Source organism: Sesamum indicum, linkage group LG2, assembly GCF_026168435.1.
Source record: "Sesamum indicum cultivar Baizhima isolate 11 linkage group LG2, ASM2616843v1, whole genome shotgun sequence".
NCBI lineage: Eukaryota > Viridiplantae > Streptophyta > Magnoliopsida > Lamiales > Pedaliaceae > Sesamum > Sesamum indicum.
In genome coordinates this window covers 11,596,034-11,607,877 of record NC_142658.1, presented here as the reverse complement: position 1 = coordinate 11,607,877, position 11,844 = coordinate 11,596,034, and the positions used below count along the sequence as shown (strand labels likewise).

Genomic DNA, 11,844 nt, shown 5'->3' with positions numbered 1-11,844 from the left:
ATGAGCCGGCTGTCAAGGGGATTCACTTAAATTTATATAACGGTGAGATTGAGTTGGTGGGAAAAACACGATATCACCTTCTGGTAAGCAAACTAGGAAAAATGGAGTTTGGTTGGTTGTCTTATTATGAGATAGTCATGTGGTGTAATAAGTTGATTATGTTGGAATTAAATTGATTGTATTCCATTCGTGTTGCCTGTTTGTCTTGTTTGGGCTATGGTTGACATGCATATATAGATAGGACTGGTTATTTGCTTACTGAGTGGCAGGCTCATTCCCCTGCTGACATTTTCTTTCAGGAATAGACTTTGAGGTGTCTGACTATTGAAGAGTAGGTCCACGCGCTATACCCAAGCAGGTCGGGCCAGTATGCAGTTTTCTCCTCTTTGTTAGTTGGAGTACAAAGCACATTTTGTTTGTACAGAGAGAATATAAGCGTACAGATTACTTGTGACGAATCACCGTGTGGTGTGTGATATGTATATATATATAATGTTGTGGGTTGATAATACCTATTATGACGTTGGGGTTACGTATACACATGGACTAAATTATTATGTGCATTTATATATATAAACACATGGATTACAATAAGTATGACGTTTAGGGTAGGTATAGCCCTTGTAGCAAAGGGGGTGCTACACTGGGCTCTCCGGCAAAATTCCTTTGCTAAGAAACATCATCAGTTCATCTTTCCACGTACAGGGTTGTTCTACGGCCTTTATGTCTAACGTCTCGACGATGGCCGGTTTCTCCTTTATCATTATTGTGATACTGCGACTTTTTACACCGGACAATAACGCTCCAAATTTTGATAGAGAGTCCGCTCTGTCATTTTCTTCTCTTGGTAACTGCTGGACAGTACACTTCTCGAATCGTTCCATCCACGATTTAGTTTTCTTGAGGTACAAGGCCATGGTTCGCTCTTTTGCTTCATAACGCCCTTCGACCTGCATTGCCACCAATTGGGAGTCCGTGTATACTTCTAGGTTTCTCGCTCCCGCCTCGTGGGCTAGCTCTAATCCCAGGATCAACGCTTCATATTCCGCCTCATTGTTAGTTGCTTGGAACGACAATCTCGCAGCTACCTCTATCTCTACCGCTTTGGGTCCTTGTATCAGAATTCCGGCACCGCCATTACTAGCGTTCGACGACCCATCCACGTGTAGCATCCATAATTCATTCTTCGGTGCGTTCTCGTTTGACATTTCGATCACAAAATCTGCCAGGATCTGGCCTTTTTCAGAAGTCCTAGCCTGGTAATCAATGTCGTGTTCCCCCAACTCTATCGCCCATTTCACCAAGCGACCCGAAACCTCTGGTCGAGATAGAATGTTCTTGAGTGGTTGGTTCGTCAATACTACGATTTTGTGCGACTGAAAATATGGCCTCAATCTTCGTGCTGTAACAACTAACGCGAGGACCAACTTTTCGATCATGCTGTATCTTAGTTCGGCCCCTTGCAACATCTTGCTGACGTAGTAGACTGGATTCTGGATCTTGTTCTCTTCCCTTACCAGGGCCGAACTCACTGCGTTCTCAGATACAGCCAGATATAAAAACAAGGTATCCTCCACTCGAGGATTCACCAACAGTGGTGGTTTTCTCAGGTAATCCTTGAGTTGGTTGAATGCTTGTTCGCATTCATCCGTCCATTCGAAATTTTTTGGTTTTCTCAATACTTTAAAGAAAGGTAAATTCCTATCTGCGGACTTAGAAATAAATCTACTGAGGGATGCAATCTTACCAGTTAACTTCTGGACGTCTTTCACTGAGCTTGGCGACTTCAGCCCGAGGATTGCTGCAATCTTCTCAGGATTCGCTTCAATTCCTCGACTACTCACCATATAGCCTAAGAACTTCCCTCCTCCAACTCCAAAGGTGCATTTTGTGGGGTTGAGTTTCATTCCATACGTCCTCATTATAGCAAAAGCTGTACCGAGGTCGCGCATGTGCATTTCCGATCGCTGACTTTTGACCATCATGTCGTCGACGAAGACCTCCATTGTTGACCCAATTTGTTTTTCGAACATTTTATTCACGAGCCTTTGGTATGTCGTACCTGCATTTTTTAGACCAAACGGCATTACGTTATAACAGAATATACCTTGCTCAGTTACGAACGACGTTTTGATGCGATCCTCTTTTGCCATATGGATTTGGTGGTAGCCCTGATACGCGTCCATCATTGAAAACAATTCAAATCCTGCCGTTGCGTCAACCAACTGGTCTATCCTGGGCAACGGGTATGGGTCTTTTGGTCCGTGAAGTCGGTGCACATCCTCCATTTCCCAGATGCCTTCGGTACCACTACTACATTCGATAACCACTCCGTATAATGGACTTCAGATATGTACCCTGCTCCCAGTAGTTTATCTACCTCTGCTTGGATAATACGGTTCTTTTCGATCCCAAATGCTCTCTTCTTCTGCTGAACCGGTCGGACACTGGGATTTATGTTCAGCCGATGTACGATGATTTCTGGGTTGATTCCTTTAAAATCTGACGGGTTCCATGCGAACATGTCAAGGTTGCTGCGCAAAAAGGTAATCATCATTGTTTCGAGTCCTCTTTCCAATTTTGAACCTATTTTTGTAGTTTTCGTCGCATCCCCTGGAACTAGCTCGATCTCTTTGTGTTCATCAATTGGTGTTATTCTCTCCTCGTTCTTGTTCACTAGTGATTCTTCAAATTTTCTTTTCCTTTCCACCGTCTCTTTCTTCATGGAAAGATTATAGCATCGTCGAGCTTCCTTCTGGTCGCAGGCAACCTCTCCTATTCCGGCAGGGGTGGGAAACTTCATCCTCAGGTGGTAGGTAGATACGATGGCCCTGAAACTGTTTAAACCCGGTCTACCCAAAATAACATTATAAGCGAAAGGAGTTTCAACCACGAGAAATTTTACCATTAGTGTTCTCCTCCTCGGTTCGTCACCAAGGGAGACGGGTAACTCGATTGTTCCCAATGAATCCACTTCGCCTCCTCCAAAGCCAACCAGTGGTGACCTCACGGGGCCTAGTCTGGTATCACCTAAGCCCATTTTGGTCAATACTTCTTGGAGGATAATATCTGCTGAGCTCCCATTGTCCACCAGAACTTTATGGACTGTGAAGTTGGCGATGTCCATTTTGATTACCATTGGGTCGTTGTCGTCTCCCATCTTTTCTTTCAAGTCTTGGGCCCCGAAGGTAATGTCCACTTCTGGTGATACGTTCATGATCTGTCGATCGGTGATCACAGCCATCCTTCGCTCGATCTTCTTCCTTGCTCGCTTTGAGTATCCTTCGTCAGGTCCTCCAGCTATCGAGTGAATAACCCCTTTTACAGGGGCGTTTTCGCGAGCATTATGTCTTGCACCTATGCCGTTTCCTGCTCGCCTTTCTCGGCTCCGCGATCTGCTTTTGCGACTTCCATCCTGATAATTTCTTGCTATCAGGTCCTTGAAGTATCCCTGGCGGATGAGACGCTCTATTTCGTCTTTGAGTTGGTAACATTCGTCGGTATCATGGCCTCGCTCCCTGTGGAATCTGCAATACTTGTGTGAATTTTTTCTAGCTGGGGTTGCCCTTGTGGGTTTCGGCCATCTGAGCACGTCTTTCCTTTCTAGCATAAGCAGTGCCTTCGCCCTCGTCGTGTTGAGGGGGGTATATTTCTGGTATTTACGCTGGTACTGTTCTCTGTTCCGTTCGTGCCTCGATCGTCGCTCCTCCTTATCATAAATCCTGCGACCTCTTCCTTCGTCGGATCTCCATTCGCCATCCTTCAAGGCATTCATTTCTTCTTCGTCTATGTACTTCTGGGCCACGTTCATGAGTTGCTCGAAATCCGACGGGGGGTCGCGCGCTAATGCAGATGCAAATGCTCCCTTCTTCAGTCCATGGATCAGGATGCTTACCATCATGTCGATTCTCAAATCCGGTACTTCCAGCGTCCCACTGTTGAAACGTCCCATGAAACTTTTCAGTGCTTCATTGTCTTGTTGTCTGATGGTGAATAGGTGGGTAGCAGATCTTTTCTGCTTCCGTTTGCTGGCAAAGTGGAAAGCAAATTTCTGCGTGAGCTGCTCGTGTGACTCGATGCTCCCCGGTGGTAGAGTGACGAACCATTCCTGGGCTTTACCTGTCAGAGTGGTAACAAATAATTTAGCATTAATTGGGCCTGGCTGTCCGTAAAGGTTCATCACCATATCAAATGCTGCTAAATGTTCTAATGGAACTTTTGTTCCATCATATTTAGTGAGATCTGGCATCCTGAAGTTTGGTGGTACGGTCTCTATTAAAATTTGGTTGCAGAATGGCGAGTTTCTATGTTGAGACACGATCTCTCCCCTTTTTTTTAGTTCGTCAATTTGTCTCCCCAGATTGACGATCTGCCTCGATACACTTTCGACCTCCGCACGCGATATCGCAGGTCCCCTAACTTGGCTCTTCTCTCGACTACTCGAACCCACCTCCGAGGGTAGGCGTTTGTTCTGATCCTTTCTGCATGTTCCCAGTGTCTTTTCAGGTTCTCTTTCCTCGAATAGTTTCCTCCGTGGACCACCTCTTTCAACGGGTGTGGTGGTCCTTCGTTCGTATGCCACGATAGCTTTCCTTCCTGCCTCTTCCATCAATTGCTGTAGCTCCATCTTCATCAACTGAATGATGGGATCTGTAGTCCCCATCGTTGTATCCAATCCCAGGATATTTCTGCCTGATTCGCCTTCCATGTTCTCCAAAACCATTTCTTTCCCACAGACGGCGCCAAATGAATTGTCAAAAGACTTCTCTTCGAGGTTAGGTCGCGATATGTGACTTCGATCCCCGATTCGAGCTTCGAGACAATCCCTGAGAACACAGAAAACAGGTTAAGCCAGTCGGGAGGTTTCCCGACGAAGGCTCTCCGACGCTCAAGTCAGTATTTTTAGCCTGAGAAGGATGTGAGTAATTTAGTTCTTAAGAGAAAAAATGAACGTTACCCCGCTAGGAACCCTTTTTGCTCCTTTATGTATGATCCCGTCCCTAGATAGAACTGAGTAAGTGCGGATATATGGCCTTCTTGCCTTATTTTCGCACTCTGATTTATAGCTTAATTGGATAATCCCATGATCGCAGCATCCATAAATTTCTCTTGGGGAATAATTAGTGGGATTTTACCCCTTTTCACGTGGGTGAGTAATTTTCCCCAATCAGTTGGAAAATAAATTTTGATCTTACGGATTTGATCAAGTTTGGGACAGATCTTAAATTTTGTCTAAAGCCTATCTTGGACAACATTTGTAAATATATTCAGTTTATTTCATTTTTTATTTGAAATATATTTGTAAAATAATTATCTTTTTTGTATAATAATATCTTATTAGATATTTCTAAACAATAATTTTATTTTTCAAAAAATATATTAATTATCTGAAAAGAAAAACCTCCCAAGTCTGCAATAAGGGCGTGCAACTGATTTGACTTTGAGCGGGGCAAGTCTGGAGCATGATGCGGGTAAGTCTTGAGTTCAATTAAAACTAAGTGGGAAAGGGTCTCAGATATGGCCAAAAGCTTGTAAACCTTTGTCATCCCTACTCTTGATTTGTGAAAATCCAGATCCGAATGGGGGTAGACTTCCAATCATAATATTGATAGGCGTGTACACGGTATAGGTTGGTCAATTTAGATAATTTTTTGGCTCAATCCAAATATTTACGATTTTTAAAAAGTTTAGCCCAAACTCAACTCAACAATCATAAAAACCACACTTTGCAGTCCAATTAGGTTGGGGCAATTTTTGCAAATTTTAGTATAGAGCCAATCACCTGTGCAATCAAATAAATCTTAAAATTCAACTATTCTAAGTATATAAAATTTGTAACTTCATAATACATATTCTAAAGTCACAAATAAAAGTTTATGTATCAAATAAACTAATATTATTCATTCTATGAGCCTCTCTTAAGTTTCTCAGTCTCATTCATTGTTTTTTCAATATTAATTAATTTAATATACAACTAACTGTAAGCACATACGAGGGCTTGTACTATTTCTTGATCTAAAAAGCTCCTAAAAGAATCAAGTAGGCGACTACTCCTACTAATTGCTTGCATAGAAAGCCCTGCTGGATAGAATAATTGTCAAAACATCCCTTGATACTCGAAAAAGACTTTTAAAAATTTAAGATATCAAAAGCCTTGTCTCTTTTCTCAAGAGCTTCACTCAAATACTACAACAATTCTAATTTATGTTCCGCATGCATTTTCATTTTGATCCGTTTATCGAAACTGGACTTTATGAGCTTCATTATGTCTCCAAGTTCATGAACCTTTAATATCTTGAGTTCATGCACCTATCATAACTCGACAAGTATGAGAGTTATAGAGCTACAAGTGATGATAATAGAGGTCACTTAGTGCATTCTCAATATTTTTCACCAAACTTGAAACATTAGAACTTCTAACACTATACATAAAGTTTAAACAATATCAAACATACTTCATCTTGTAACGAGGATCAAGACGGCAACAAACAACAACCTGTTCATACTTTAAGTATCTGACGGATATTTGTCAAACTTCCCTCTAATTCTAATAGCCATTCTCTACAAGAAAATATGCTTACTTTTGACCACGTTCTCAATATTAGCATATATTCTCATCAATCCATAGAACAATGCATTTGGTGTAATGTATGAATTTCCTGATATCTTTAAAGTGACAGAGTAAAATAATTTCAAAAATTTCACAATATGTTGAGCATCTGTCCAATCATCAAAACTAGGAGAACTAATTATCTTTTTTCTCCGTCCAGTCCACCTCTAATTATCTATAAAATTTTCAACAATCACCGTTGTTGCTGTCAAAACAAAGATCATAGGCATTATATTTCCTCTTTTACCTCTTACAAGCCCATTAAATTTTTTCAGTATACTCCGGTTTCAAGTATGTCGAATTTCACCAAGTATTAATATCAAGACTCAAAAGGTATTTTGGTTCATTTTTTTGGCATATCTACACATATTTTGAAAATTTGAAACCTGAATTGAAAAGACCTTACATATTTAATTTCATTACGAATAGTGATAATGCATTTACTTTATTTATTTAAGCCATCTTTAACAATGAGATTCGCAATGATTATTTTTATCCATTTTTCTAAATAAGTTTAGTTAGTAAAATTAATAATGTAAATTTATCTTCATATTTAATATACTTTTGTGTTTTTATATCAATTAATTACTTTAAATTTAAACTTTTAGATAATTTATAATTTATTTCTTTTCATATTTTAAAATCTAAATAAAATTATTCATATTTTTTTTATCTTTTAAAAATACAATACTCCCAAGTCTTGACACTGGATATTAATTAGTTAAAATATAATTTAGTTCACCCTAGGACCAAGTGTTACCCCAATATATAAAAAAAATTTAACGGTTCATTAGCGAAAAGGATCGAAAATGCAAAAAAAAAAAAAGTAATAATTGGAAGACCAAAATTGTAATTTTAAATCATTTGAGGATAAAATACGAATTATTGATTGTATTTCGAACCAAAAGTGCAATTATCCCTCATTTATAAGTTGTATCCAAATATCTAGGATAATTACAGTGTTGGTCCTCATACATTGTCACTAATTCATTTCAATCTCTAAATATATTGAAATTCTATTTTAGTCCTTCAATTTTTAAAATATCAACAGTTTCGGTGCTTAGATCTAATTAATGACCATTTTGCCATTTCAAAGAAAATATATAGTCTAACTATCTTTTTTCTGTGCTCATGATTAGGCCTAACATACTTTCAAAAATAAATAAACCTTCATAAATTCATACTTTTCTTTGACCGCTTTGTTCCCTCGATATTCCAATCCTCAATTTTATAGACTTCCTTCAGTCATACTACCTGAAAATACTGAGGACTTAAAATACTCGGGAACAAGGTGATAAAAGAAAAGTATGAATTTATAAAGGTTTAATTTTATTTTCGAAAGTATGTTGGGCCTGATCATTAGTATGGAAAAAAGATAGTTGGACTATATATTTTTTCTGAAAGGGCAAAATGGTGATTAATTAAGTTTAAAGATTGAAATTGTTTAATATTTTAAAAATTAAAGGACGAAAATAAAATTTTAATATATGTAGAGGCTGAAAACGAATTAATGACAATATATGAGGACCAAAAATGTAATTATCCCCCAAATATCTTCAACTTGTAGATAAAATGCCTGAGAAATGATTACTCAAATTGAAAATGGAAGATCACTTTGCTCTCCTCACTAGCTGCTCAATTCTCCCAAAGGTGAGCTCCAAAACCTTTAAAAATGGCAATCATCAGCAGCTCCCTGTTCAGCTCCATTGAACGTCCGCCTCTCAAACGCCAATTCCCATTCTTCCCGTTCCCATCTCACGCACACAAACTCAAGCCTCACTGTGGTGTGTACTTTCCCTTTAATCTCAAAAAACCGGTAAATTTGTTTAATTGTAGACCGCATCGATGGCATCCAATAAAATCCTGTGTTTCGAATCAAGAAATCGACATGGTGAGAACCAAAGAGGGAGTATACGCAGCAAAGGCGAAGAAAGTGGTGGTTTTATGGGATTTGGATAACAAGCCGCCGCGTGGGCCGCCGTACGAGGCAGCCCTGGCGCTCAAATTGATGGCCCAGAAATTCGGGGATGTGATTGATATGTCGGCTTACGCAAATCGCCACGCTTTCATACACGTCCCCCAGTGGGTTGTGGAAGAACGCCGCGAAAGACGCCATCTTGATTTTCTCGAGCGCAAGGGGCAATCGACGGCTTCTGAGCCGTACGTTTGCTCCGTGTGCGGGAGGAAATGTAAGACCAATATGGATTTGAAGAAGCATTTCCGACAGTTGCACGAGAGGGAGAGGCAGAAGAAGTTGAACAGAATGAGGAGCCTCAAGGGCAAGAAGCGGCAGCGGTTTAAGGAGAGATTTATAGATGGGAATGAGAAGTACAATGAGGCAGCACGCAGTTTGTTGACCCCGAAAATCGGGTATGGGTTGGCGCAGGAGCTGAGGCGGGCTGGGGTGTACGTTAAGACGGTGCAGGATAAGCCCCAGGCTGCGGATTGGGCGCTGAAGCGGCAAATGCTGCATTCTATGAGCAGGGGTGTTGATTGGATTGTGTTAGTCTCGGATGATTCTGATTTTTCTGAGATGTTAAGGAAGGCGAGGGAGGCTAATTTGGGGACGGTGGTAGTCGGAGATCGGGATAGAGCATTGGGGAGGCATGCCGATGTTTGGGTGCCATGGATTAGGGTGCAGAATGGAGAGATTAAAGAGAGTGATTTGGAGTTGACAAGTAAAGAATGGAGGGAGTTGGATGAGAGAAGAAGTGGGAGGTTTTCAGTTAGTGAGTTTGATGGGGAATTGGCATATACAGAGCAGAGTTTGGATGAACTTGTGGGAAATATAGAGTTTAATGGCTTGAGAATTTCTTCATTTTCGGAAGGGGAGGAAGAATATGAAAAGGAGGCTGATTGGATAAGAGCACGGTTAGATCAAAGGAATAATGATGATGTTCCTCTTAGGGGGGATAGCAGTGAGGATGAGGAGGGCGATTATTTCTTGGATAGCGAAGATGAGGAATTGCAAGAAGAAAATGATGTATACTTTTGATACAGTTAGAGGTTTGCAGACCTGGTGTGAACAATTGTATTGGATAGTACGGGGTTGTGTGCTTGGTTTTGGAAAGTATGCTTGTCCAAGTAGAGGCAAACAGCATGAAGATTGTTACTGGCATTAAAATGTTCATTCTCTGTATCATGGATTCTTGGTTTCTGTTGGAAATTATTTAAGATGTTCAAACAAACTTTCTGAATATTGTTTGAATGTGAAGGCTGGAAATGTTTTCTGAGAATTGATGGTTCAGAATCCTGATGCTCAACCTCATTCCCCCATTTTTGCGGTTTGCTACTTCAACTTATATACTTTTATTATTGTTACTTTTATGCATTTTTTTGCTTAAATTTGACGTTTAGGAATATTAAGATGTTTCTATTGCATGGGTTTCTGTTGATCACATGCATTAATTAGCTTCTTAATCTAGCTAACTCTATAAAAAGCTCATGCTGGTTACTGCCAGCTGCACAGGAGTTGCACATAAGATAAAACTTTATAGGATCCAAATTTTCATCAACCTTAATATCTTGTTCCTTTAATCCTCGAAGAAAACATGTATTATGTGCATCAGCAGAAGAAGGAAAATAATGAAACTATAGTTTCTCCGACAAATATGACACTGGACTATCCTTCTGGATGAAGTACTATTTATAGGGAGGTATGTCTTATTTTTTGCTTCTTCCGTTTCAGTTTATCTGTCAAGCTTTTCATATGCTTCTCAGTGTAAAACTCAGTGGAGGAATGAATACTAAACTTAGGAAATTGAATTTAAAAAATAATTACACCAGATGCAACAGAAAAGATACCTTTTACGTCCAGAAGTCTCATATTTCTAATACACCTTTTATGGTGTAATGGCTCTAAAATCATTTAAACTAGTTCTTCCTAATAATATGAATAAAATATTCATGATGTGCTGTGATAAAAGTTTGTGTTGTTACATTTAAACGAAGAGGTGGAGATAGAATTGAAGTCATTTTTGTAAACATCCATAGAATTTTAAGTCATTAGTAATGCGTAAGGCAGAAAAGTAGAACCAACCAATCTTCAACCTTGACGAGAAGAAGGTGAAAAGTAGACTAGTGTGAGTATGACTTTGCTGACAAAGTAAAATCAACCCAAGCAGTGAGAAATTCTTGACTAAATCATATGGTTAGGGATTCCGCCTTTTCTATCATATGATAGAAAATTATGACATCAACATCAAATATTCATTCTAATAAGTATAACAGCTTCAGGAAGTGCTTCTGGTGTAGGAACTTGCCTATTGGGAATGACTGCAACTTGTGATGAATATTTTCTTGGGAGTCAGCTCTCACCATGCCTAAACCATGGGCCGGGACTAGCCCCCTGATACAGGAAGCAGATGAAGTGTTGTATGGGGGTGAAGAAGATCCGTACTATTTCCTTTGGTTCTCTCCTAGGTTCAAGTCCTTGGACTGACATGGCCTTGTCCAGGAATTGCACTTGATAAGTGCAAATATAAGTCCTGATATCATGTTTGTAAATATTGGGAAAGCTTCCTCTCAAGTCCAATGATCAGAATCTGGAAAACTGGGTCTCACTTTGGCAATCTCTTCCGAATGAGAACAACAGCGTCACGTTCTGATGGTGGTACTGCATCTAGATTGATTTCCATTTTGGTGATAGTTTGAAATAATTCACTAAGTGGTGAAGACACCCAACAGCAGAGATGGTAATAGCATCCTATTAGAGATTGTTTCTCTAACCATACTAAGCTTTATAAATAGGAAATTTATGGGTACAGAATGCATCTAGTCTAGTGAGATTTTTTATAAATATTCTAATGGCTTTGCACAGGAACCTTGAAAGGGAACAATATGCTAGGAGAGTAGTTTTACACTTGGTGAGCATCTGGTCATGAAACATCTTCACATACTGTAGTGTTATTGCCTTACTGGAGACCTGTGATGAGTCCATAATGGTTTTTCACGGGGTCAATCTTCAATTACTTAATCTGCCCTTCAATCCTTTATAGGTTTGACATTTAGTTGATTTTCTATTATATACCAATGATGAATGCGAACAATTACCGGTACCAGTAATCCGAACATAATTGGTTCAGTATCATCCCTTTTTTGAATTGCTGGATGGACACAATTACAATTACACCACTTACAGTTGCATGCCGTTGGGAGGTATTTCAGTGAAAGGAGCTACAACATGCACAATTTGATGCCCCCAAATTTCCATCAGAGATTAATGTAGCACCTAG

General features: G+C 39.7%; 2 protein-coding genes across 2 annotated transcripts; one reads left to right on the top strand and one right to left on the bottom strand.

Moving 5' to 3' along the window:
- Positions 1-638: 638 nt before the first annotated feature.
- On the bottom strand, positions 639-5,546 carry LOC148789170 (uncharacterized). Its single transcript, XM_088877896.1, has 4 exons — positions 5,440-5,546; positions 2,358-4,826; positions 2,108-2,313; positions 639-2,062 (listed from the first exon to the last, which is right to left on the bottom strand). Exons 1-4 carry the CDS (start codon positions 5,544-5,546, stop codon positions 639-641), a joined length of 4,206 nt encoding a protein of 1,401 aa, XP_088734022.1.
- A 2,642-nt stretch (positions 5,547-8,188) lies between these two features.
- LOC105155542 (C2H2-like zinc finger protein) lies at positions 8,189-9,846 on the top strand. The gene has a single exon (XM_011071436.3). It carries the CDS (start codon positions 8,283-8,285, stop codon positions 9,603-9,605), a length of 1,323 nt encoding a protein of 440 aa, XP_011069738.1. The 5' UTR covers positions 8,189-8,282; the 3' UTR covers positions 9,606-9,846.
- Positions 9,847-11,844: the final 1,998 nt, after the last annotated feature.

Excerpts from the sequence above, each read along its gene's own strand:
- LOC148789170 (XM_088877896.1), bottom strand. The coding sequence starts at position 5,546 with ATGACAAAGGTTTACAAGCTTTTGGCCATATCTGAGACCCTTTCCCAC. Across the intron at positions 4,827-5,439 it reads CCAGACTTGCCCCGCTCAAA|GGATTGTCTCGAAGCTCGAA; the intron begins GTCAAATCAGTT and ends CTGTGTTCTCAG. Across the intron at positions 2,063-2,107 it reads GTCGTTCGTAACTGAGCAAG|GTACGACATACCAAAGGCTC; the intron begins GTATATTCTGTT and ends TAAAAAATGCAG.
- LOC105155542 (XM_011071436.3), top strand. The coding sequence starts at position 8,283 with ATGGCAATCATCAGCAGCTCCCTGTTCAGCTCCATTGAACGTCCGCCT.